General features: G+C 40.4%; 1 protein-coding gene across 2 annotated transcripts; it reads right to left on the bottom strand.

Annotated features, from left to right (window-relative positions):
• Nucleotides 1-5742: 5742 nt before the first annotated feature.
• Nucleotides 5743-18380, bottom strand: clta (clathrin, light chain A). Of its 2 annotated transcripts, XM_014407494.3 has the most exons (7): nucleotides 18082-18380; nucleotides 17397-17425; nucleotides 16237-16354; nucleotides 15584-15695; nucleotides 11091-11144; nucleotides 8317-8352; nucleotides 5743-6917 (listed from the first exon to the last, which is right to left on the bottom strand). In XM_014407494.3, the coding sequence occupies exons 1-7, from the start codon at nucleotides 18257-18259 to the stop codon at nucleotides 6746-6748; spliced, it is 699 nt and encodes a 232-aa protein (XP_014262980.1). In that variant the 5' UTR covers nucleotides 18260-18380; the 3' UTR covers nucleotides 5743-6745. The 2 variants fall into 2 exon arrangements, with proteins under 2 accessions (XP_014262980.1, XP_014262985.1); XM_014407499.4 differs by lacking the exons at nucleotides 8317-8352; nucleotides 11091-11144 and having other exon boundaries at nucleotides 18082-18375.
• Nucleotides 18381-25377: the final 6997 nt, after the last annotated feature.

Here is a 25377-nt window from a genome sequence, read left to right as displayed (position 1 = left end):
CCAGCTGTACTGTATAAAAACTCCGTCAAGCTGGCTAGAACGCAGTACGAGTTATTGTAACTGACGGTAAAAAGTCAGCACAACGAAAATAAACTCCACCTAAACTTGGTTTATATCTGACCCAGATAGACTGCAGGTCATAACTTCTTACCTGAAGTTCAGTTCACCTGACGCTCGGACCGGCGGCTGCCTCGGGTCTCTCCTCCTGCCTCCCCTCACCTCATCCACCTGCTGGCCTCTGTGGAAGCCCCGCCATAGCCACCACCAAACAACATCGACCTGCATCTGGCCAATCCACCACCTCTCATTGTTCATGCCATTACAAAAAAAAATAAAAAATAAGTCACCGGGCAAATGCCCGGTATGCCCGATGGCCAGTTACCCTAACCCTAACCCCACTATGTTAACCTGCAACCAAATCTGCAGCTCCATACAGCAATGTTACGACTTAGATTATATCTTATAACTCATAACTCTTATGTTAGCTGCCCTCAGTAGCATACTGTCTGATATATTCCACGGCTGCAATAATTCTTTTAGTGTTATTTTTTCCTTGGGATTCTAATTTCACCGAAGTTTACTAAACTCAACAAACTTAATATTACTTACCGGGACATTTATTCTGTCCTCATTCTCTTTCACCGAAAAATTGTTTCCTGCAGTGCCTCTTTCGCGCTTGGCTCTCCTACCTTTACTAACGTGATAGCGCAGAAGCCGATGCTGCATTCACTTACACTCGGATATCTGAGTTTCACCGTGAAAACATAATCGTACATTTGATATTTGATTGAATTTTATTGTTTTGCCTTTGTGGTGGCACCTGGGGTGGCCAGTCTGGTTGGGGGGTGGCCTGTGCCCCCCCAGGCCACCCCGCTGGACACGCCACTGTCTATGACTCCCATATAACTTCAAACTTTGAAGCTTCCATTATCATTGTCTTACAGGACAAAGAAAGAATGCCACTAGGAAACCAAAAAATGTTTACTTAGTTCAGTTGCTCTGTTACTTTAATGCATCTCTATGACTCCCATATAACTTCAAACTTTGAAGCTTCCATTATCATTGTCTTAGAGGACAAAGAAAGAATGCCACTAGGAAACCAAAAAATGTTTACTTAGTTTGTGAAGTTTCACTTGTATTATTGACCAAGGGCGTAGATTTGGTTTTGGCATTGGTGGGGACGGATGATCCAACCACCGAACCCTGCCCTGTTTCTTTTTTTCCTTTTCGTCTTTGCTTCTTGATAATAAAAAAAGGAGAAATATACTTGCCTACATATGCTATTCTACATGCTTTTAAACCATTTAAAATTACAATTCATAGTTTTATATGTGAATTATATAATGTTAGGTTATTATTAAACAAATGACTGACTAAGTATTTTATACTTTAGTTTACTTCAGCCATATTCCATATAAATGAGATATCATACAAAAATAAAAATAGCTTAAAATACATTCATGAGAATAAAAGAATATGACTTTAAGGACTTAACAACATTACTTCAGTTATACTACACCAACATCTCTTATACATTAGCACTAAGGGAACACTGAATGACCTGGTGGGTTTTGTCCATAAAACTACCCATCTAAGATTACCACAAAGTAACAGATCTCTTAGCAAAATTATGCAACATTTTAGGCACTATTGCCCCTATCAAGTCAGTGAGCTGGGATGTTTTACTCTAAAGATGAACTACTGTTACAGCAACAGACATGGACTACTGGTGTCCCACACAACAACTCAATGTCCACTATGTGAAGGAGCCAAACACATGCCTTCTCCTCTCATTAACTGAGATAAACTGCTGGCATATTTGTTTTACATCTATACTGTCCAGTCTCTCCTGGTGGACATGGCAACACGTTATTCATGGTTACATACAATTTTAGACTGATGTGGGCCAAAGCCTAAAACGATGTGCCGGGAGTTTGCTGTTCTCCCCGGTTCAGATATTTGAAGTTTGCACAGCTACATTCTCGCCTGAAAAAATTTTAAACGTTTATTTTGCAACCCAGAAAGAGTAATAAGAGGGGCACTGAAATTCGGGATTGTCCGAGAAAAAACGGGAGGGTTGGCATGTATTGCCTTGCATAGCCTGTAACGTTATTATGATGGACAGGTTTTATGAGTGAACTTGACTTTAAGTGACTTACAGGTTTCTTTGAAAAATACTTTCTTATATCCAGGTTCTTTTTACTGCCATCCTTGCAGCGCAGCATTGCCGCTGCTAAAACTAAACAGAGCTCCCTGAAAGGCACAGCCAATCACATTGGCCATATTTGTCACATGATATAGGACTCCAGTAGAGAACGTAATTTAACTCTTCACCGCTGGGTGAATGAGACGTTGACAGATCGCTTTTTTTTCTATCGGTTTTGTTTTTCTTTACTCGAAGAGATCAAATTATTGGTGGGGACAATTCAATAATCGCTGGATATTGGTGGGGACATGTCCCTTCCGTCCATGCCAAATCTACGCCCTTGTTATTGACCTTATGAAAGGGTCTAATTCAATCTATGTTGATACCACGACGGCTTTTATGGTATTACATTATTATATTCCACTATAACAAAGCCTTGTAGGTTCTGTTGTCCAGAGAGTAGGCACCTGCCGTTGCAAACAGCACACCATTTCAAGCATTAGTGATTGTAATAGATTTTTGCTCAGCCATCAGATTTAACAGACCTAGTCTGATCAATTCAACTGATGGAAATCGTATTACTTGTCAAGCATGGGGGAATACATATAAAAATGTCTATAATTCTCAAACAATACCTGAAAGCTGAGTTTTCACTTCAGGCACAACTTACTGTCTGTGTTTTTTACTCTGTACACCACATACCAACAAAACTACAGAAATTATGTCTTTGTGTAAACTGTAAACAAAAAGCAAAACAAAAATATCCTACACATCTTGTATTTACAATATAGGACACATAAAACATATCAAATTTTTAAACTTTAAACATTTTATTGAGAACCTAATGTAAGAGAAATATGCTTTCTAGTCCCTGTCAGGACTCTTGCTGCAGCATTTTGAATTAACTGAAGGCTTTTCAGGGAGTTTTTGATAATAATGAATTACAGTAGTCCAGCCTGGAAGTAATAAATGCACGAACTAGTTTTTCAGCGTCACTCTGAGACAGGATATTTCTAACTGTAGAGATGTTGTGCAAATGGAAGAAAGCAGTCCTACATATTTGTTTAATATGTGCGTTGAAGGACATGTCCTGGTAAAAAATGACTCCAAGGTTCCTGACAGTGTTACTGGGGGTCAAAGTAATGCCATCCAGAGTAAGAATCTGGTTAGATACCATATTTCTTAGATTTTCAGGGCCGAGTACAATAACCTCAGTTTTATCTGAACTTAGAAGCAGAACATTATAGGCCATCTAGGTCTTTATGTCATTCTTGCAGTTTAACTAATTGGTGTGTGTTATCTGGCTTCATGGACAGATAGAGCTGGGTGTCATCTGCATAGCAGTGAAAATGTATGCTATGTCTTCTAATGATACTGCCTAAGGGAAGCATGTATAATGTAAACAGAATTGGTCCTAGCACCGAACCCTGTGGAACTCCATAATTGACCTGTGAAGAGGATTCTCCATTTACATGAACAAATTGGAGTCTATTAGATAGATATGATACAAACCACTGCAGTGCAGTACCTCTAATACCTACAACGTGCTCTAATAGCTCTAATAGAAAATTATGGTCAACCGTATCGAATGCTGCACTAAGGTCTAGCAGGACAAGCAGAGAGATGAGTCCACTGTCAGAGGCCATAAGAAGATCATTTGTAACCTTCACTAAAGCTGTTTCTGTGCTGTGATGAGCTCTGAAACCTGACTGAAACTCTTCAAATAAACCATTCCTCTGCAGATGATCTGTTAGCTGTTTGACAACTACTCTTTCAAGGATTTTTTATATGAAAGGAAGGTTGGAGATTGGCCTATAATTAGCTAAGACTGCTGGGTCTAGAGATGGCTTTTTGAGTAAAGGTTTAACTACAGCCAGCTTGAAGGCCTGTGGTACATAGCCGATTATTAGAGATAGGTTGATCATATTTAAGATTGAAGGATTATTTGATGGAAGGACTTCTTTGAGTGGTTTTGTAGGAATGGGGTCTAAAAGACATGTTGATGGTTTGGAGGAAGTAATTATTGAAGTTAACTCAGAAAGATCAATTGGAGAAAAAGACTCAATGAATATCAATGGTACTAAAAGTAGCCACATATCTTTGAGATTATTATGAGTATTTTTTTTCTCTAACGGTTAAATTATATTTGTGAAGAAGTTCATGAAGTCATTACTAGTTAACACTAAAGGAAAAGTTGGCTCAGCAGTACTCTGACCTTTTTTTTTAGCCTGGCTACAGTGCTTAAAAGAAACCAAGGGTTGTTCTTATTTTCTTCAATCAGTGATGAATAGTAAGATGTTCTAGCTTTACAGGGGGCTTTCTTATAAAGCAGCAAACTATTTCTCCAGGCTAAAGGATGATCTTCTAAATTTGCGACACGCCATTTCCTCTCCAGCTTACGAGTTATCTGCTTTAGGCTTCGTGTTTGAGAATTATACCACGGAGTCAGGTACTTCTGATTTGAGGCCTTAGTTTTCAGCGGAGCTACAGTATTCAGAGTCGTACGTAGTGAGGAGGTAAAATTATTAACAAGATAATCGACCTCTTTTGGAGTAACGTTCAGGTAGCTGCTCTGCTCTATGTTGGTATAGGGCATTGAAGATGACAACAGTAGGTGGATTATATTCTTAAAATCAGTTACAGCACTTTCAGAAAGACATCTACTGTGGTGAAATCTACTCCCCACTGCTGTGTAATCAATTATTGTAAATTTAAATGTTAGCTGGAAATGACCACACAGGAGAGGGTTTCCAGGAAACACTATTAAAGGTTCAGTTTCTATGCCATATGTTAAAACAACATCTAGAGAGTGATTGAAGTGGTGGGTGAGTTCTTTTACATTTTACTAAATCTACACAGCATTTAATCTGTTAGTCTACTAACAGATTAAATGCTGTGTCGAGGCTGTCATTTTTAGTATCTACATGGATGTTAAAATTGCCCAAAATAAAGATTTTTATTTGAGCTGAGCACTAAATCAGATGAAAAGTCTGAGAAATCAAACTCTGTAAGGCTCAGGTGGACAATAGATGATTACAAATAAGACTGGTTTTTGAGTCTTACATCTGACTGAGGAGCAATTACAATCTGCAACTTCCACATATGAACACCCAAACCATTTTGAACAGAGTTCTAAGTAAAATAGTAAAATCTGTCTGTTGAAACTTATTCATCTTGTGAGTATGAGAATATGAGTTTGAGACTTTTACATCATTGCGTTCTGTTAACGGTCTCCCAATAATGGGGGGTTGTGTACTTTTGATAGTGTAATAGTACATAGGTGTTCATATCATTTAATAGCAGGTAGACCGTGGTGTGACCTTAAGGTTTTATATGACATCGGCGTGATGTTGCAATGTCACCATTGTTGCAAAAAATAAATAAAAATGTTGATCAATACATTTACATTAGATGACAGTAAAAAGGAGTCTTCAATGTGGTAAAGTTCATATAAAAACATTTAATGCAAATCTGAGATTGTTTTCCCCTTAGTTTGAAGCAATATCGAGTTATACTCTGACCTCAAGATAAAAAATAAAAAAGCTAAACAAAGACTAGATATTCAATATGAAGTTGAAGGACAGCAGAACAACATCTTTAATTTACTTTTTATTGATATTGAAATCAAATGGACATCAAACAAACATGGTCAACCAACATCTGGCTAGGATCTAGTTCTCTTTAAACCCACAAATGTCTAATTTTAGTGACAAATGTTTTATATAATGTATATATATTGCCTTCTGTTTATGTACATAGGTACACGCATCAAGTACATACACTGCTGAGGTTTAAACACACATACAAATAGGTCACATTTATTGTAATGACTGGACTTCAGTTCAGTTCCTGACTAGGAGGGGGAGAGGCTTTCAAAAGAAATGCATAGTTTAACACAATATGCCACAAGCAGGCTCTACACACAGTTTAAAGTACACACACTGAATTTGGAGTTCTGTCTGAAGAGTTTGGTCCTTCAAATCAAAATCAGAAATGCTTTGTACTGGACATGCTGCGGAAAGAAATGTGAATGAAACCATGTAATATCAACTCTCAAAAGTAAAAATATTAATGAGGCTGACAGATTAACAGTGACAACACAGCGTTATAGGAATGATATCGGGGGGGGGGGGGGGGGGGGGGCATTGTAAAGCACTGTAGTGTAGCTGTTGGCCCAAACAAATGTCAGCCCTTCCCTTTTCGTGTCCCAACTCACCACCCTTGCACAACTGTCACACACACCTTGAGACCTTGTGTAGATCTGTCCTTGATTTCATTTTTACTAAACAAGGGAAACAAAGTCTTGACTGATTTATTAAAGAGGTGTATAGGTAAAATCTTTAAGGGGCAGAAAATAGTGAGCAGGTACATCAAGGCTAATCTTTACAGCCCTGCCAGGAGGAAATACATCAGGGTAAGGCAAGTGACTATACCCTGTGAGGTGGGGAAACAAGGCTGTGCATGACTGACAGATATGGACACAGGGGTGTAAGTGCCCCTTGACATCAGAATACAAATGGAGGGGCATGAGAAGTTGGTTTCGTTGACGTGTCATGGAAAAAGATGATATGGAATGATTTCCCGAGCAGCCTTGGGTGTCTAGCGGACTAGTGGGGACTGCTTCAGGGAGATGAGGACCGAACGCATGCGGGACACATCCTTAGCCTGCTTGCTGGACTTGGGATTAAAGTCACAGAGCCGTGCCACCCGCTCCCACTCTGTGCCTGGGTTGTTCTCATCCAGATCTGAAATCATGGCTTCCTCAGCCGCCCTGTAAGCATTAAAGGAGGAAAAGACAGAAGAGCGAGCCCATCAGTGTGTGAAGTCGTAAGATACACAGCTGTGCAGCCCTGAAGAAGATCTCTGCTGACTAACATCACATACAAGTTCTTTAGACAAAGTCAGAGGCGCCAACAGTGAAATTTTGACTCAAGTTCTCAGTTTTGGTTACACTGAAATTGAACTTTAAGCCTGGCATTAAAAACTCAGTTTTTCCATCTGATTTTGTCTGGGTTGGACTTTTTTAGTTCAGCAGCGTCTACCTCAGGGCTGGACAGTCCAATCACTACACACAAACATCCATCTATCTTTACTCCCAAAACTGAGTAATCAACAAGGAACAAGCTTTCCCGGCTACATTACCTGTGGCATGCCCCCCACTTTACAGAATACAGCAAGTCACCTGTATATTCTACTCTCAACATCAGGGGGAGATATATACACAACAATGAGATATCAAGCTCAAGCCAAAAACAACCAACCCACCCCCCAAATAATAATAATAATAATAATAATAATAATAATAATAATAATAACAACAATAACAACAATAAATTAAGAAAAACGTGTTTCTGGCTGGATAAAATTGCTGTTCATTAAGGAACTCAACAAGAACCAAGTATAGTGATATGTAGTTATCTGTATACTTGTCCTTGATTAATAGGAACAGTAATACATGTTCAGATTTTTAATCAAGCCTAGCAGAAAAACAACAAAACGAAAAAAAAAATGCATTAAGCATGCATTGGCAAGCAGAAAAGCGGGGTGTTTCAGCTGTGGCAAGGAATGCGCTGACGTTGAAATTATGTGTCTCAAATGCCAAACAGATAATTAACTTTAAAATATTTAGGCACGGGTGTGGGTTCATTAAATCCATCAAAGACCAAAAAAAGGCCTTTACAAAGATTACTTATGTAGTTAAACAAATGCAAACAAGAACAAAAACAAATTAAAATAAATTAAATTGATCAGTTCCACTATTACAAGGCAATTTGAGATTCAAGCCACAGATATGGCTAAACTCTTGTGACACCCCATCCACAAACATGAAACTCAATGCTATTCTTTGGTTCTACTTAAAAGGATCTTTTGTAGTCTCCACCCCACCTGAGCTAATAACTTAAACACAGTACACAAAGAAAAATAGGGCAGGTGAGAAGCTAATGAGCATTCACTTTCACAACCATCTACAATACACAAGGGACTAGAAGGACCACAACATCACAGGAGGAACATTATACCAAATTCTAGGCTCTGGATCTAACTCTTGTGCTATTCAACTGGGTACCTCTGCAATGCACTATAAACACATACACAGACAGAACTGCATCTAACCCCTGTGAAAATGATAAAGTATTTTGAAATTCTGGGGTTTTATATTTTTACTTAACTGGTCTAGGCGGTAGCAAGGATGGTTAATATGTGTGCTTTAAGGTGCATAGGAAAAGAAAACAGGGAGAAACAGTTTCACAAGTCAGAATTTAGGAGAGAGAGAAAGAAAGAGAGGGGGGGGGGGTGAAATAAAAGACAACAAAAATGAGCTCAAATGCAGATGTTTAAAGTCAGCATGCAAAAGCAACATTTTTCTTTTGGCTTTATTTTCCTAAAAATGAAAATGATTAGTGTGCAGCCTTTGGTTTGCTAAACTGAACTGATCTTCTATGTTTTCTATAAATAAAATATCAGCTTCTCAATCTGTAATAAAGTTAATAAATTTAACCATCTGCATCATCTCAGTAATCTGATCTACAGAGTCCAACAGCTCACATTTTTCATGAATTATAAACACACAATGTTCCTACATTTGCAAATAACACTCCAATTCTCACTTCCTCCAAATAGTAGGTATAGAGTGACACCAATCAGATGGAGGAAGACGGAAGTGGAGCGATTAAGATTCAGTGTCATTCTGCATTACTAAGACTAAAATTTCATTCTGTGTTTAGGTGAGTACAACAATAAGTTGGAAAGCTCCACGGGTGTGCACATTTTGAGAAAAGGACTATTCAAATAACACAACGACAGCGGTAACATGATGCTAATTTTCAGATGAGCAGCTCAACAAGAAAGAAACTAAACACTTTAAAATGCTGGAGGCAATGTAGGAATAACAAGAGGCCTGGAATTTCTTTACATGAAACCAGGTTTTGCACCAATCTAAATTCTTACATTTGGCAACTAAGCTGACAGCAACAAAACGTGCACACCACAATGAAGGCTAATGGATATACCCAAGTAATTTGATAGCAGAACCAAAGGCTGCACAGCTCAAGCTATTCGATAGCTAGCTGGGCGTATCAGCAGGTCATCTTAACATTCTAATAAAGCATGAACACAGCTCAGTTTGAAGCAGTTGTGTATCCACGATTTGATATCTTCACATTTCTTATATATAAAAAATAAATAAATAAATGCAATAATTACTACTGCCTGGAAACGAACTCCAGGCTCATTCAGCATTTAAGAAAAAACCTGGCATGTGTTTCTAAATAATTACGGTTTTCTTAATCATTTATAGGCTGATGTTTATATAATACTAAGAAACCTCAAAAGTACCATTGTGAAGTGAAATGATTTACCGTCTACACAAAGTTTGCTGCTTCAGTTTAGCAATTTCCTTCTTTGCCGTGAAAACAAATGAATACGAGAGGAAAAAAAGCGTTTGAAAGTTTCAAATCTGAGAGAAGGACAGATTTCCTATCCTGAAACAAACATAATTCATGGGGAAACGGTCAACGGTATCAAAAAATTCTTTAACCGTGAGTGTCAGGAGTGTGAAGATATATCCGGCCCTCGAGGCTGGAGTTCAACACTCCTGGCCTATGGCATTCACCCAATAAAGAATGCTACCATTGTTTGTTTGTTTGTTTGTTTGTTAATTAGTTAGTTTATTTGCTTGTTTTAATCAATTTTAAATCATGCTTTTTATTTGTCTTGTTTCTAATGTCTCTGTAAAGCACTTTGAATCACCTTGTTGTTGAATTGTGCTATACAAATAAACTTGCCTTGCCTTGCCTTACCAAAACATCCTGCAACAGCAACTTCTTCCAACCACCCAAGAACAGTTTGGTGAATAACAATGCCTTTGCCAGAATGATGGAATACCATACCATGAGGCCAAAGTGATAACTAAGTGGCTCAGGGAACAAAACATTGAAATTTAAGGTCCATGACCAGGAAACTATCCTTAATCCAATTGAGAACATGTGGTCAATCCTCAAGATGTGGGTGAAAAAGCAAAAACCTGCTAACTGTGACAAACTCCAAGCAGTGATTATGAATGAATGTGTTGCCATCACTCAGGATTTGGCCCAGAAGTCGACTGACAGCATGCCCGGGCGACTGCAGAGGCCTTGAAAAAGAAGAGCCAGCAAATATTGACTCTTTGCATAACGTTGATGTAATTACCAATAAAAGCCTGTGAAACTTATGAAGTGCTTGTAATTATACTGGTTTACATCACAGAAACAACTGAGAAAATTTTTTTTTTAAAAATTCTAAAAACAATGAAGCAGCAAACTTTGAAAACCAGTAAATGTGTCATTCTCAAAACTTTTGGCCATGATTATAATATATGAGATTAAGGAAAAGAAAAACCACACACAATTGCTTCAACCCATCTCTACATATCTTACTTGTAAGTAAAACAAGAAAACCAACATTAATAAAGTTGTTAAGTGGAAAAAAACCCAAAACATTTTCATTAATTTTTTACGCAGTTGGTTTAAGCAGGTGTTAATTGTTAGAAATTTATGAAATGCATTTGGATAATGAGTTGCTGAAGAGAATCAAAGAGAAATGAATGAGAAATTAACATGGGCACAGTTGTGAAAGTATTCATTTGATTTCCATGGATGTGATGGCATGCGTTACTGAAATATACCAACAGGCATCAAACTCACAAATGTCATGCAGATGATATGGATATGGAGTTCAAATTATAAATGCAGTTTATATTTGGAAAAAGTTCAAGCTGGATAGGTAAAGTAACGATTATGAATCCAAGCACTTCAAATGTATGACTGAAGGAGAAAGTAACACATGGCAGCAGAAAGAAGGTAAACTGATGCTCTAAGAGATATGTGATGTCAATGGCTGTTGACAATGGGGGAAAAAAACAAAACAAATAAACAATAAGAGGAGGATGTTAGTTGGAGCAACATACACATAACCAATGAGCTCAGAGAAGGGTTGCTTGTAGAAGTCTTCATCCAACACCCTGGACAAATATCCGCCCAAACGACAGAGCAGCAAGAAGGCAGGAGAAAAGAGAGAAAGTGGTAAAAGGGAGAAGAGGAATGGAAACACAAGCACTGCAAGTTACCGTACAATAATATGCTTAGGAATATAACCAATCAGGTGTTTGATCAGTGTCAGAGGGATTTAAAGACTGTTTAAAGAAAGTTTTACATCTTTAATGCCATTGCACCAGTCATGCACAACACACTTTTAGTTCTTCATACCTCTCACATTTTGAATACTTGACACATTTTTAACTAATTAGCCTAACAGTGGAATCTCTTAACCCAGTATGTTATAGCTATAACAATAAGCGTAACCCCACATCAGTGCATGCAACGCTGTAAGAAAAATCATGTGACAGGTGAAACAGCTGCTGTGCTGAACAGCAGTGCAGTGTCTGACACGTAAGCGCAACTTTTGAATCATTCGCATTTGTGCTGAGGAGTAGACGAGACCACTTTAAGTGCCATTTGTGCTTTTAAATTTTTGGCTTGTCATCACCCACTACACAAAGGGACCATGGAGGAAAAAGAACATTTTTCCAATCTGGGATCGTTTAACTCCCGCCCACATACACAAGAAAAAAAAAAAAAACAAAAAAAACATTTGTGCATTCGACATACTACTACTACTACTACTACTAATAATAATAATAATAATAGATTGGATTTATATAGTGCTTTTCAAGGCACCCAAAGCGCTTTACAATGCCACTATTTTTAAAACCCATTACCCTGTTCTACACCTTATACGTTTCTGAAGCCAGAATACGGTAAAAGGAGCTCTGCAGATTACCTCAAACTGTTAGTCACCCACAGGATGTGTCGTGAGATGTCATGACCTTTAGTAAATTACCTGCATCAAGTCATGAATGCAAAAGTAGAGATGCACCGATTGACCGTTCATAAATTGGAATCAGCTTATTTTCAGTGTTTTACACCTTGTCTGGTGATCAGTCAGACTCCCATATGACCGATTATAAGCCAGTCCTTTTAATGTACGTATGACTCACATACAGCAGCACAGGCTATTAGTTGCACACCTACCCACATGCTACACTGTTAGCACGGAAGTGAGATAAGAAACAAGGGTGGCTTAATCAAACAAACAGAAAACAAAAACGTTCAGAACAACAAATCTAAAGAGATATTTAAACATGGACATTTTAAAGAAACTAACAGAGGAAAAGTAGCTAAAGCTATCCAGAGCTCAGAGGCAGCCTGAGGATGAGCAAAGGATCAAAGCGGTTATGAGGAAAATTACAGAGAAAAAGAAGACAATGTCTTGTTATCTGGTGAAGTCATTTCAGGTAAATGTGGGTGTACAACAGCTTATTTTCAGATAATTATTTATACTGCACTGAAGTAGTTTAAATTTAAAAAAAAGATCCTGTAATTGTCAAGTTTATTGACAATTACAGTTTATTTTACACGGAAGAAAGGTGGAGTTTTGTTTGTAACTGTTGTCAGTTAAAAGCCTGCAAAAATCAGTAACGGCAGATCAGAAAAATATCTAAACTGACCAAGAAAATTGCAATCGGTGCATCTCTATACAGAACCCTCCTGTGATAATAAAAGACAGTAAAAAGTGTTTTTACCTCACAGGAAATATTTGACTCCATTTGTTTTCCTTAAAATATCACACATTAGTTATTAAATTTCCTGAAATAACAGCAAATTGCATAGACTTGTCTTAGGTATAGGTAATTTTAATGACTGAAGACATGCAGTGAACAATAACTCCAGTGTCTGGGAAACTTAATAAAGCGGAACCCCGACTTACGAAATAAATTCATTCCAGAGGGTCTTTCGTAAGTCAAAATTTTCGTAAGTCAAAATTTTCCATCGCCTTTTGAGTGAGACGATGCTGGCTGAAGACGAAGTTCTTGGTGGAGGAGGACCTCGCTCATACAGTGGGGCAAAAAAGTATTTAGTCAGCCACCGATTGTGCAAGTTCCCCCACTTAAAATGATGACAGAGGTCAGTAATTTGCACCAGAGGTACACTTCAACTGTGAGAGACAGAATGTGAAAAAAAAAAAATCCATGAATCCACATGGTAGGATTTGTAAAGAATTTATTCGTAAATCAGGGTGGAAAATAAGTATTTGGTCAATAAGAAAAATACAACTCAATACTTTGTAACATAACCTTTGTTGGCAATAACAGAGGTCAAACGTTTACTATAGGTCTTTACCAGGTTTGCACACACAGTAGCTGGTATTTTGGCCCATTCCTCCATGCAGATCTTCTCGAGAGCAGTGATGTTTTGGGGCTGTCGCCGAGCAACATGAACTTTCAACTCCCGCCACAGATTTTCTATGGGGTTGAGGTCTGGAGACTGGCTAGGCCACTCCAGGACTTTCAAATGCTTCTTACGGAGCCACTCCTTTGTTGCCCGGGCGGTGTGTTTTGGATCATTGTCATGTTGGAAGACCCAGCCTCGTTTCATCTTCAAAGTTCTCACTGATGGAAGGAGGTTTTGGCTCAAAATCTCACGATACATGGCCCCATTCATTCTGTCCTTAACACGGATCAGTCGTCCTGTCCCCTTGGCAGAAAAACAGCCCCATAGCATGATGTTTCCACCCCCATGCTTCACAGTAGGTATGGTGTTCTTGGGATGCAACTCAGTATTCTTCTTCCTCCAAACACGACGAGTTGAGTTTATACCAAAAAGTTCTACTTTGGTTTCATCTGACCACATGACATTCTCCCAATCCTCTGCTGTATCATCCATGTGCTCTCTGGCAAACTTCAGACGGGCCTGGACATGCACTGGCTTCAGCAGCGGAACACGTCTGGCACTGCGGGATTTGATTCCCTGCCGTTGTAGTGTGTTACTGATGGTGACCTTTGTTACTTTGGTCCCAGCTCTCTGCAGGTCATTCACCAGGTCCCCCCGTGTGGTTCTGGGATCTTTGCTCACCGTTCTCATGATCATTTTGACCCCACGGGATGAGATCTTGCGTGGAGCCCCAGATCGAGGGAGATTATCAGCGGTCTTGTACGTCTTCCATTTTCTGATGATTGCTCCCACAGTTGATTTTTTCACACCAAGCTGCTTGCCTATTGTAGATTCACTCTTCCCAGTCTGGTGCAGGTCTACAATACTTTTCCTGGTGTCCTTCGAAAGCTCTTTGGTCTTGGCCATGGCGGAGTTTGGAGTCTGACTGTTTGAGGCTGTGGACAGGTGTCTTTTATACAGATGATGAGTTCAAACAGGTGCCATTCATACAGGTAACGAGTGGGGGACAGAAAAGCTTCTTACAGAAGACGTTACAGGTCTGTGAGAGCCAGAGATTTTCCTTGTTTGAGGTGACCAAATACTTATTTTCCACCCTAATTTATGAATAAATTCTTTACAAATCCTACCATGTGAATTCATGGATTTTTTTTTCACATTCTGTCTCTCACAGTTGAAGTGTACCTCTGGTGCAAATTACTGACCTCTGTCATCATTTTAAGTGGGGGAACTTGCACAATCGGTGGCTGACTAAATACTTTTTTGCCCCACTGTATTTATCAATAATTTCTTTGTTTCCATCGAGAGCACTTTACGCTTCTTCTTTTCACTTGCAGAAAGTTTTTTCGGCCACATTATGAATGAACGATAGGCTAATTGCAAACGAAAAGCACACGAAATAGCGCACTGCAACAACAATACGTCTTTCACGTGAACAGCGAAACGCAAGTACGAAAGCCAAGGAGTTTCACATGATTTGGAAGGCATTGTGAGCATTCTGGGCTCAGCCAGCAGATTTCGTTACGCGGGCATTTTGCTGTACCACGGGCAGAAATATTGCAGTTAAGTGCCTTCGTAACTTGAATTTTTCGTTAAATGGGGTCTTTGTAAGCCGGGGTTCCACCGTATTTTTTGGACCATAAGGTGCACTGTCGATGAATGGGTCCATTTTCATACATAAATCGCCCCAGATTATAAGGTGCACTGTCGATTTTTGAGAAAATTAAAGGATTTTAAGTGCGCCTTTTAGTGTGAAGAATAAGTAGAGGTCAAATAGCATTTTAACTAAAAAGGTGGTGAAAAGCCACATGAGATTTCCCCTTAGAGAGAATGGATTTTCTTTAAAATATGAACCTGTAGACAACTGAAACAAAAACTGATGCCACACACAAATGGGGAGACCAGCATACTGTGTTTCTTGAAATTCAAGGATAGGTTATTCCGATTCTTCCTGAAAAAAAAACATATGGATACAAATTTCAGTAATTAGTTGTAAACTTACTCAAGGATACAGAAGTTGAGTGACCGGATGGCCATCATTTCTTCCCCTGCCACAACCGACAGATCTACATTCTTTTTAAGCTGGGATAACTCACATATCCCCACAGTCTTCTTTCATTTTTATTGATCTTCCATCCTGTTTCTATGCGTTGACTATCATTGACTACAGTACCTGTTATTGGTTTTGGTTTTCTCCAGCTGCTCATTCTGCCTGGCATGCCATTCCTCCAGCTCCACCTTGGCCTTCTCCTTCCATTCCGTCTCCTGCTGGCGAGAGTTAGCATCTGCAGAAGTAAACGCAAAAATACAGAAATCACGCTCAAGAGCAGAGACTGATAAAAGAATAAACATCCCCAAAAAGATGATGAACATAATGATGTGAAAGGAAACAGGGACAGAAATAATTGGTTAACACTGTATGTGGAATATCCAGTAAAGGAAGGTCATTTACACAACAATATTTCAATAAAAAAATCTGCGATAATATTTCTGATGATACTTGCATACAGTGACACAACAAGACAAGTTGATGTTACAAAAGTGGCTAGATCAAAAACTATTAAAAAGGTACTAAATGTCATAAGGATCTAATGCTTAGCGATCAGAGATGCCTGGGGTTCACACACTGTCACTCACAAAGTAAACCCCTTGCATTGCTATAGCAACGGTATTGCAACATGATAATTTATATCATGTAAAAATTGTTACCAATATTATCGTTGACAATGTGATATAGCACAGCCCAAATCTCCACCTTTACTTATCACATCTCACATATCAGTGTTCTGTCCTACCCTATAATAAAGCGTTCTTCTGGGTGCTTACCTAGCTCCTCCAGCCTCTCTCTTTGCTCCTCCCTCCACTTACGTAGACTTTCTGGTTCAGCCTGCAGTCGGTCTGCATTAGAAATTGCTGCATAGGCATCTGATGGACCATTGCTTTCCTGAGAAAGGAGCAAAATGGTAAGCACAGTTTTATCAATATTTCCAATGATTTGGCTATTTATCCATTCATGTTCAGTGTTTCATTTTTCTAACCCGTATGTGAAAGTTGTCATTAAAGTGGAATTGGCTTCCGCACCCCCACACCCCAATACGCATAGCGTACATGTACTCTTAGAAGATTCTCTCACTGACAGGAAAGGAAGAAATGTTGCAATGACAGCACAGGAAAAGGAAGCTGAAGTGACTAACAGACAAATATTCAAAAGCTCGGCTACTAAAAATCACTGTTACGGTGTTAAAAGGAAATTAGTATTTTCCAATGACGCACACAGTGAAAATTCAGCAGAATTGATATATAAACATCTCTTGAGCAAATCTTAGTATTCAAGTAAATGAATTTCAGGGATAATTGCTGTTTGTTATATTTATATAACAAACAGCAATTATCCAGGAAATCAAGGAACATAACTAAAATGAAATGTGTCAAGAAGCAAAGAAGTTTAAATCCAAACATGAGAATCTTCAATGTCATGTTTTTAAACTGATGCTAGTAAGCTGTACAGAGTGAAATGTTTTTGTTTTTTTTTAATAAATCACCCCCTTTGATCTTTACTGAAGGCCAATTGCCTGCCATCAGGCACTACTTTGAGTCACTGAACTGGTTGCAGATCATCCATGAGCAGCCATGGTGCTGAAAGTCTGCAGTCTTACCAATTTCAAATAGGTCTGTACCAGAAAAGGCCCCACTCATTGTTGTATATCAATGCATCTGTGGGCCCTGTACTATGAAGCAACTTCAACACACTCAGATTATCTTTTTGTTTTGTAGATTCAAATCCTTCTTTATGGTGCAGGCATTTAGTACAGACCATCCTTTTCATCCCTCTATTTATTCTTCCTTTAACACTATACGTTAGTGCATACACAAACAATAATTTCTGTATTAAAAGATTTTAATCCTTTGTGCACTTATACACACAAAACACAGGAACAAACACAAGGTGATTTCCAACATGATAACTAAAGAGCAGATGACATTACCCCATGAAGCTCTCCATTGATGGCACCATCTAAAACAGGTAGAGGTGAGACTGCAGTTAGAAATCAAGCAGACAAATTAAGGCATAAACATGACAAAACATCTTGAAATATTAAATGTCCTAAAAGAGATTTTTACCATGCCTTGAACTTGTCTAATGGAGCACCAATTACTGTTGCTAAATGCACTCCTGTTTCGTAATAATGGATGTCAGCATTTCTGACCAACAATTCCTACAACTGAGGCTAGATTGGAGGAAATGAGTAAGTCATGAACAAAGGTTGTTAAGCTGTGCCCATTTCCTAAGTGGCTGACACAAACTGCTGTAAATGTAGCCGCAAGCAATCAAGTTAATTGGAAAGCAATGAGTGGCAGTGCCAGCAGCAGTAGCTTATTTCAGCATAAAATAGCATGTATTAATAAAGGACTTCAAGTTTCACCTGTACGTGTTCCTTGTGAGTTCAAAGTAATCTTACACAGGTTAATATCAACGCTAACCATGTCCACTTGGCTAATCTGCTAGCTCAGTTAGCCTTAGCTTTAGTGTCCGTTCAGGGCCAAAATAGCGTCTAGATTAACCGCATGTTGAACGTTTAGTTACACGTACACAAAATCCTCTATCACTAATGACGCCAAACAGACAACATACAGCGACATTTTCTTCGCTTGAGGATAACAGCCACGCACCGTTAGTGTCTCCTAGCGAAGAGGGGACATCTCCACTGTCCAAGATGCTGAAGCCTTCGTCGTTTTCAATGCCCGCAATTTCGCTTTCCTGCTGGGCCAGGAAAGCGGCAGCGGGGTCCTCCTCCGAGCCGACACCGTTTCCAGCACTGGGCGCGTTCAGCATGTCAAAATCGTCCATGTTGTCTGTGGTGATAGAGGGATAAAACTGTGAAACAACGAGCAGGTGTAGCACCACTGAAACCGATTAGACCAGCAGGAAGAAGGACGAAAGGGGAAAACGGTAAAAGCTGGCGTAGCGGAAACATCAGAGTAACCAATCACAAGCAAGAATGGATTACTGGCAGTAGTCATGGCCAATCATGTAACAACTTTCTCATAACGGGACCAATCAAATATTTGAAAGCGTTTCATGCGGATCCCATGACCTGCTGGGTGCTGTTGTCAGAAATAGAGAAAAATCTGCAGTATTTTTTTTTTAATCTGCTGCACGTTTAACACACAACTGTTTGCATAGCTATGATTGGGAATTCGTCAGATAAGAAAAATAAAATTAAAATTTCAGCATTTTTTTCTGTTTTATTTCCTCAGGTTTTTCGTTTACCCTCTAACTTTACAAGGCCTGTCATTGATTTAACTCCCTGATATTGCTTAACCCTTATATTGGAAAATTGTCTTGAACTGTCTTATTCGATCACAGACCGTTATTCCAGTTATTTTAGTCTTAGGACTAAGACTTCTGTCGTCTTCTGTCAAAAAGTTTTCCAGCTTCCTCTTCATAACCCTGGCAGCAGTTGTGTCCCGCCCCAGTATAATTCCGCGCTGGTTAATTATTTACAGTTCTGACAGTATCAAAGGGCTCAGGTGGCAAGCGTTCACCTGACTCAGGTTATATAGCTGGGTGCAACTGCTCTTTTAAAACAGGAATACTATCGGAGTTACTAAGGGAAGACTTAAACTATTAGTTTGTTTATTTTTATAGTAATTGAAAGATAACATTCAAAGAAGTTCAAAAACTCCACCACAACTGATTTGAATTACTAATACATATGCTGAGTGAACTGTACACTACTGAAATATGAATTACTTTACTGACAAAAGACTATATTATCATCGCCATGACTTCTCCATGAAAAATCGCCCTTTACAATGCTTTTACCTAAATTAATATTATGCTGCAATTTACTGTATCAGCTAGGCAACTCCAGGCCTCGAGTGCCGGTGTCCTGGAGGTTTTAGATGTGTCCATGATCCATCACAGCTGATTTAAAGGGCTAAATGACTCCTCAGCATTTCTTTAAGTTCTCCAGAGGCCTGAAAATGAACTAATCATTTGATTCAGGTGTGTTAACCCAGGGTGCGATCTAAAACCTGCAGGACACCGGCACTCGAGGCCTGGAGTTGCCTACCCCTGAGCTAAACTCACAGTATTCACAGTTTCACAGGTGATAGCTTTGCACAATAGTCGCAATCTCTTAAACAATACATTTAAGACAGTCAGTTATGTTTGTGACTACAAGCTGGTATGCCCCAAACACCCCTATTTAACTACTGTTGCAATCTACATTATGTAAGTATTTGCTAAACTAAGTAAAGATTTTTTTAAAAAGTCCATCATTATTTTAGACAGGAAGCCTCTTCAAGCACATTCACAAAAATTAACTGCTACAACTACAAAGCATGAATGCGATGATGGAATTGAATAGTAAAACAATGGGCAATTTATTTACTACAAGGCAATCGAATCCAGTTTGTGTTTAGTGGGAGAAACCGTGCTGCTTGGTTCCAGAAAGAAGGCAACAGAGTCGTGAACCACATGACCTGTAGTGCAGCAGATCATCTAGCTTCTCCATTTAGGGGTTGCCACAGCAGCTCATCTCTTTCATCTTCTTCTGTCACACCAACCCCTTGCATGTCTTTGTTCACTACATCCATGCACCTCCTCTGAGGTCTTCCTTTTTTCTCATGACTGGCAGCTCTATATTTAACATCTTTTGCTCAGCGTATCCACTATCCCTCCGTACGTCCAACCCAGACTCAGCCTCGTCTTCCAACTCCTCAACCTGAGCTGCCCTTTTGATGTACTCTTTGTAAATCTTGTCCATCCTAGTCACTCGTGATGAAAATCTTAGCCACTGGAATTCTACAGGCTCCACCCCTGTCTTTTTGCTAATGCCACCTTCACCAAACAGTACATCAAAGCAGGTCTGACTACTATTTAGACTTTCTCTTTCACTACTGCTCCCCTGACACTTGTGCCCATCCACGTCACCCTGGCTGTACTCTCTTCTTCACCTCTCTTGCCCATTGTCCATTGCTTTGGATGGTTGACCCAAGGTATTTGAACTCATACACCTTTAGATCCCCCTTTTATTTGTGCAAATGTAATTGTTTTTCATTCCACTTCTTTCCAGGCTCTCTTCCACTTGCTCCCTTAAGATTACAATGTTGTCTAGAAACATAGTCCACTAAGACTCATGCCTCCTCTGTCCAATATGCTGAAGCCATCATTGTTTGACCTTATCTGTCAACCTGTATATGACAATTGCAAACAAGAAGGGGCTCAGAAATGACCCCATCTGTCACCCCTACCACACACCCCTCCAGTGTCTCTCTGTCCACAAACATGTCCTGCACCAGCCTCACATACTTCTCTGTCACTCTTGACTTCCTTATGTAGTACCACAACTCCTCTTTTGGCACCCTATCATTTGTGTTCTAAAGAACACAGGGTGGCCATCCACTATTTGGTGGTTCCCAGCTGCTCCAGCCTGCATGCCAAAGTATCCTTGGGAAAGATACTGAACCCCAATTTGCTCTGCAATGCTTTGATTCAGTAGTGTTTGATTGTGTACAAATGTTAGGAAGCACTTGGGCATAGAAAAAAAGCACTTGTATGAATGGGTGAATGAAGCATGTTCTATACAGCACTTTGAGTGCATCACTGGAGCAGAAAAGGACTGTATGAGAGACAATCCATTTACCGTTAGATCCACAAAAAATACATTGAACCTTCTGTATGTGCCTTCTTTAACACTTTCAAAACAAAAATTAAATTTGCAGTGGTCTTTCTTGGCATGATGCTTTACAGCTTCTCACTGTTCATTGCCCCTTTTCTCAGAATGTGAGTCAAACCAGAAGAAACCAAAATGGCTTCTGGTCTATCCCCGTCAAGGGCCAGGAAAGGGGGGGTGAGCAATAATTAAGAACCAATTAGAAAAACAATATATATATATATATATATATATATATATATATATATATATATATATATATATATATTAGGGGTGCAACGATATTCGTATCGATATTGAACCGTTCGATACAGTGCTTTCGGTTCGGTACGCATATGTATCGAACAATACAAAATTTGTAATTTATTTTATCAACTTTCCTTCTGACGATGCTGTCTGTGTTGAGCGCTCTGTGAATCTGCGTTCGACTACTCCGCCTAGGCTCGACAGTGCAGCCTAGGCGGAGTAGTCGAATGCAGATTCACTGAGCGCTCAACACAGACAGCATCGTCAGAAGGAGCAGGGCAAGCTAGCGAGACAGAAGTTAAGCTCTCCTTGCAACATGAACCTCCCCCACCCTCATTCAGATCTGGCGTTTGGAATTATTTTGGTTTTCATGTGACGTATGACCCTGAAGGTAAGCGAGTCATGGACTAAAGTAAAACAGTATGTTGGATGTGCCATGCAATGCTCAATTACATGGGTGGGAACTAGTGTGTTAGCGCAGTTAGCTCGTTAACGTGTTGGCCGTCTAGCCCCATGCACAGGGCGATCGGCGGTAGCTCGTTAACGGAGATTTGCCGTCTTGTGGCTTTAAGGTCATTTAAACGAGATTAACCTGAAAGCACTAGTGGGAACACAACGAATATGACTGCACATTTACGCCGACATCATCCTAGTGCAAAGACAAGTGGAAGCAGACAAAAAAACAAGCAAGCATGCTACTAACTTTAGCCGAGTCATTTAGACAGCTGTTAGCACATGATTCTCCTTATATGTTTAATATGCTGCTGAGAATATAGCCCAGAAGAAGCGGATAGTATAGCTTTTATTTTGGAAAGAGACATTTCTCTGTAATAAACTCTCTTTTCCAAAGATGAGTGATTCCTCAATCAGATACACGGCTCGCAATATCGCTAGCCCGACGTCCGGGGGCTAGCGATTTTTTCAGTCGGGCTACCAAAATCTATCTCTGCCCTGCCCGTCGGGCTATTGTAGGAAGGAAAAATATATGTCAATGCTTTTGCATTCTTTCAGAAATGTAGCTGGGTAATTATGTCATTGGCATCGGTGAGCCACTGTCAATATGTGACATATTGAAATCGCGTTTGAATTTGCGCTTGTTTTTTGCTTTCACTTTGCAATCGTGCGAACTGTGTATAGAGAGCGACAGCACTGATCTGTGAGTGATGATAATTTGTGCACCAATTCCTCTGACATCGTCTTATTAATTGTTAGCTTACTATGCAAACATGACAAGTGAAATCTCCCGCAGCAAGCTTAAACATGTGAGAGGTGGATCGCGCAGAGAATCGCTGAGCTTATGTGAGTGTGTGTAAAAGCAGCAGGATATATATTTGACTACGATGACCTGGATGACTGAGAACCTTCACAGACAGATATATATTTTAGTTCTGCTGAGCCAAATAAGACAGGTCAGGGTGAAGAAGTGACAGCCAAAGAAAAGCTTACCACAAAACGGAGAAGTTATGACAAATCAGACTATAAGGCAAAAAGAAAGTGCAGCTTTATGGTTTCATGGACAAAACAATTTCTGTGGCTGCAATATGACGAGCTAAATAACCAGGGCTGCACATAAGTGGTCCACAGGTGCGCATTCGCTGTCAAAATCAAAAACACGCACAAGGGTTAGGGTTAAATTTAAAAACTGTACTTTTGAGTTAAAATATATATTTATAATGAACATTTTTTTTGTATCGAAAAAATATCGAACCGTGACACGAAAGTATCGAACCGAACCGAGAATTTTGTGTATCGTTGCACCCCTAATGTGTATATATATATATATATATATATATATAGCGTAGTGGCTTAGACTACACGCCTTTGGAACAGAGGATCGCAAGTTCGATTCCTGCCTGGGGCGTCTGTATCCAGTAAGGGTCCTAAGGCTAGACCCCCTATGCTAAGCAAGCCTACCGCAGACATGAGCGAGACAGATAAATATGAAGGCATGCCGCCCGGATCAACAAGGTCCGCGTCAGGTGTTGAGGAACCAGGGCACCCTGACGAAAAGTGGGCTACTGGAACAAGAAGGCATCGGTGGGCAAGAGACGAAAACAGGGCGTTGTTGGAATGCTACTACGCAAGTAACCCCGGCGGAAGGGGCTACATGAATAGGATGAGGGACCTATGGATTCTTCGATACCCAACATCCACAATGACGGCGAAACAACTAGTAGCTCAGTGTTCCAACATTCGAAAGAAGGGACTGCTCTCACAGCTAGAGATTGACGAGGTACAACACAAATGCTACGGCAAGGAGGAGTCAGGACGCCAGGTCAGGGGGGAGATATCATCACCCCCACCCGAGATTGGGTACATAGCCCCAAGTGCGATAGGAGAAGGATCGTTGAGTGCGAGAGGAACTGACCTGAAAAATAGGATCATGACCAAGCTTGAAACCTGGATCCCCCGTAGCCGGTTACCAAGATTACGTGAAGTACCCTCAGAAGGTCTGCTAGATGATGTTAATGCAGCACTACGGGCAATACCTACAACCACGATTACCGACACTAACAAGCTGATCTACAATACGGCAACAGTGATCAGTGAGATGCTTGGCTACAAGTTGAACAGCGACAAGGGGCAGTACCCTCCATGGAGAAGGAGGCTAGAGGGCAAGATCAAAGTAGCACGGAGGGAGGTTAGCCAACTAAAGGAGTTGCAGAAAGGTGCGACAAATAAGGTGCCTAAGAAATACAGCAAGCTGTCCATACCTGAGGCCTTGGAAACTGCCAAGCAAAGACTCACAGCCTTGGCCAGCCGCTTGAGGAGGTACACCAGAGAGATAGAAGGCAGGAGAATAAACCAGCTGTTCTCCACAGAACCAGCAAAGGTGTACTCTCAGTGGCAAGGGAACAATAAGAGAACAGCACCACCAAGGCTGGAGACGGAGCAATACTGGAAGAGCATATGGGAGAAGGATGCAACCCATAACGGCAATGCTCAGTGGCTAGAGGATCTGAGGGCTGACCACAGCGACCTCCCTGAACAGGGTCCAGTAACCATCACAGTGGCAGATATCCAAGAAAGGGTCTCCAGTATGAAGAGTTGGACAGCACCAGGGCCCGACATGGTTCACGCCTACTGGCTGAAGAAGCTGACTGCACTCCACGAGCGTCTGGCAGCACAAATGAACCAGCTGCTAGTTAACGAGAGACACCCGGAATGGCTAACTGAAGGCCGGACGGTCCTGATCCCCAAGGACCCCAAGAAGGGACCGGTCCCCTCCAACTACCGACCAATAACCTGCCTCAGTACTACATGGAAGCTCCTGTCAGGCATCATATCGGCTAAGATGAACAGGCACATGGGTCAATACATGAGCGGGACACAGAAAGGAATTGGCAAGAATACCAGAGGCGCAAAACACCAGCTACTGGTAGACAGAACAATCAGCCGAGACTGCAAGACCAGACTGACCAACCTGTGCACTGCCTGGATTGATTACAAGAAGGCCTATGACTCAATGCCCCACAGCTGGATACTGGAATGCCTAGAATTGTACAAGATCAATGGGACCCTAAGAGCCTTCATCAGGAACTCAATGGGGATGTGGCGTACAACACTAGAGGCCAACTCCAAGCCCATAGCACAAGTCACCATCAAGTGTGGGATCTACCAAGGAGATGCTCTGTCCCCACCGCTGTTCTGCATAGGCCTGAACCCCCTCAGTGAGATCATTAACAAGACTGGCTACGGATACCGACTACGGAACGGAGCAGTTGTCAGCCACCTCCTGTACATGGATGACATCAAGCTGTATGCCAAGAGTGAACGAGACATCGATTCACTGATCCACACTACCAGGCTATACAGCAATGACATTGGAATGTCGTTCGGACTGGAGAAGTGTAGTCGGATGGTAACAAAGAGAGGGAAGGTAGTCAGAACTGAGGGGATTGAACTACCAGAAGGCAACATTGCAGACATAGAGGACAGTTACAAGTACTTGGGGATCCCACAGGCGAATGGGAACCATGAAGAGGCCGCTAGAAAAGCTGCAACCACCAAGTACGTTGTGTTACCCTCGTTAAGACCA

The sequence above is a fragment of the Maylandia zebra genome, linkage group LG6 (genome assembly GCF_041146795.1).
Source record: "Maylandia zebra isolate NMK-2024a linkage group LG6, Mzebra_GT3a, whole genome shotgun sequence".
In the NCBI taxonomy this organism is placed as follows: Eukaryota; Metazoa; Chordata; class Actinopteri; order Cichliformes; family Cichlidae; genus Maylandia; species Maylandia zebra.
The sequence above is the reverse complement of the archived record's forward strand: the minus strand, read 5'-3'. Positions and strand labels throughout refer to the sequence as shown.

Coding starts and splice junctions, on each gene's coding strand:
- clta (XM_014407494.3), bottom strand. CDS start 18,259: ATGGACGATTTTGACATGCTGAACGCGCCCAGTGCTGGAAACGGTGTC. Junction 17,426..18,081: donor TTCGCTAGGAGACACTAACG/GTGCGTGGCTGT, acceptor TACCTGTTTTAG/ATGGTGCCATCAATGGAGAG. Junction 11,145..15,583: donor AAAACCAAAACCAATAACAG/GTACTGTAGTCA, acceptor ATATTTGTCCAG/GGTGTTGGATGAAGACTTCT.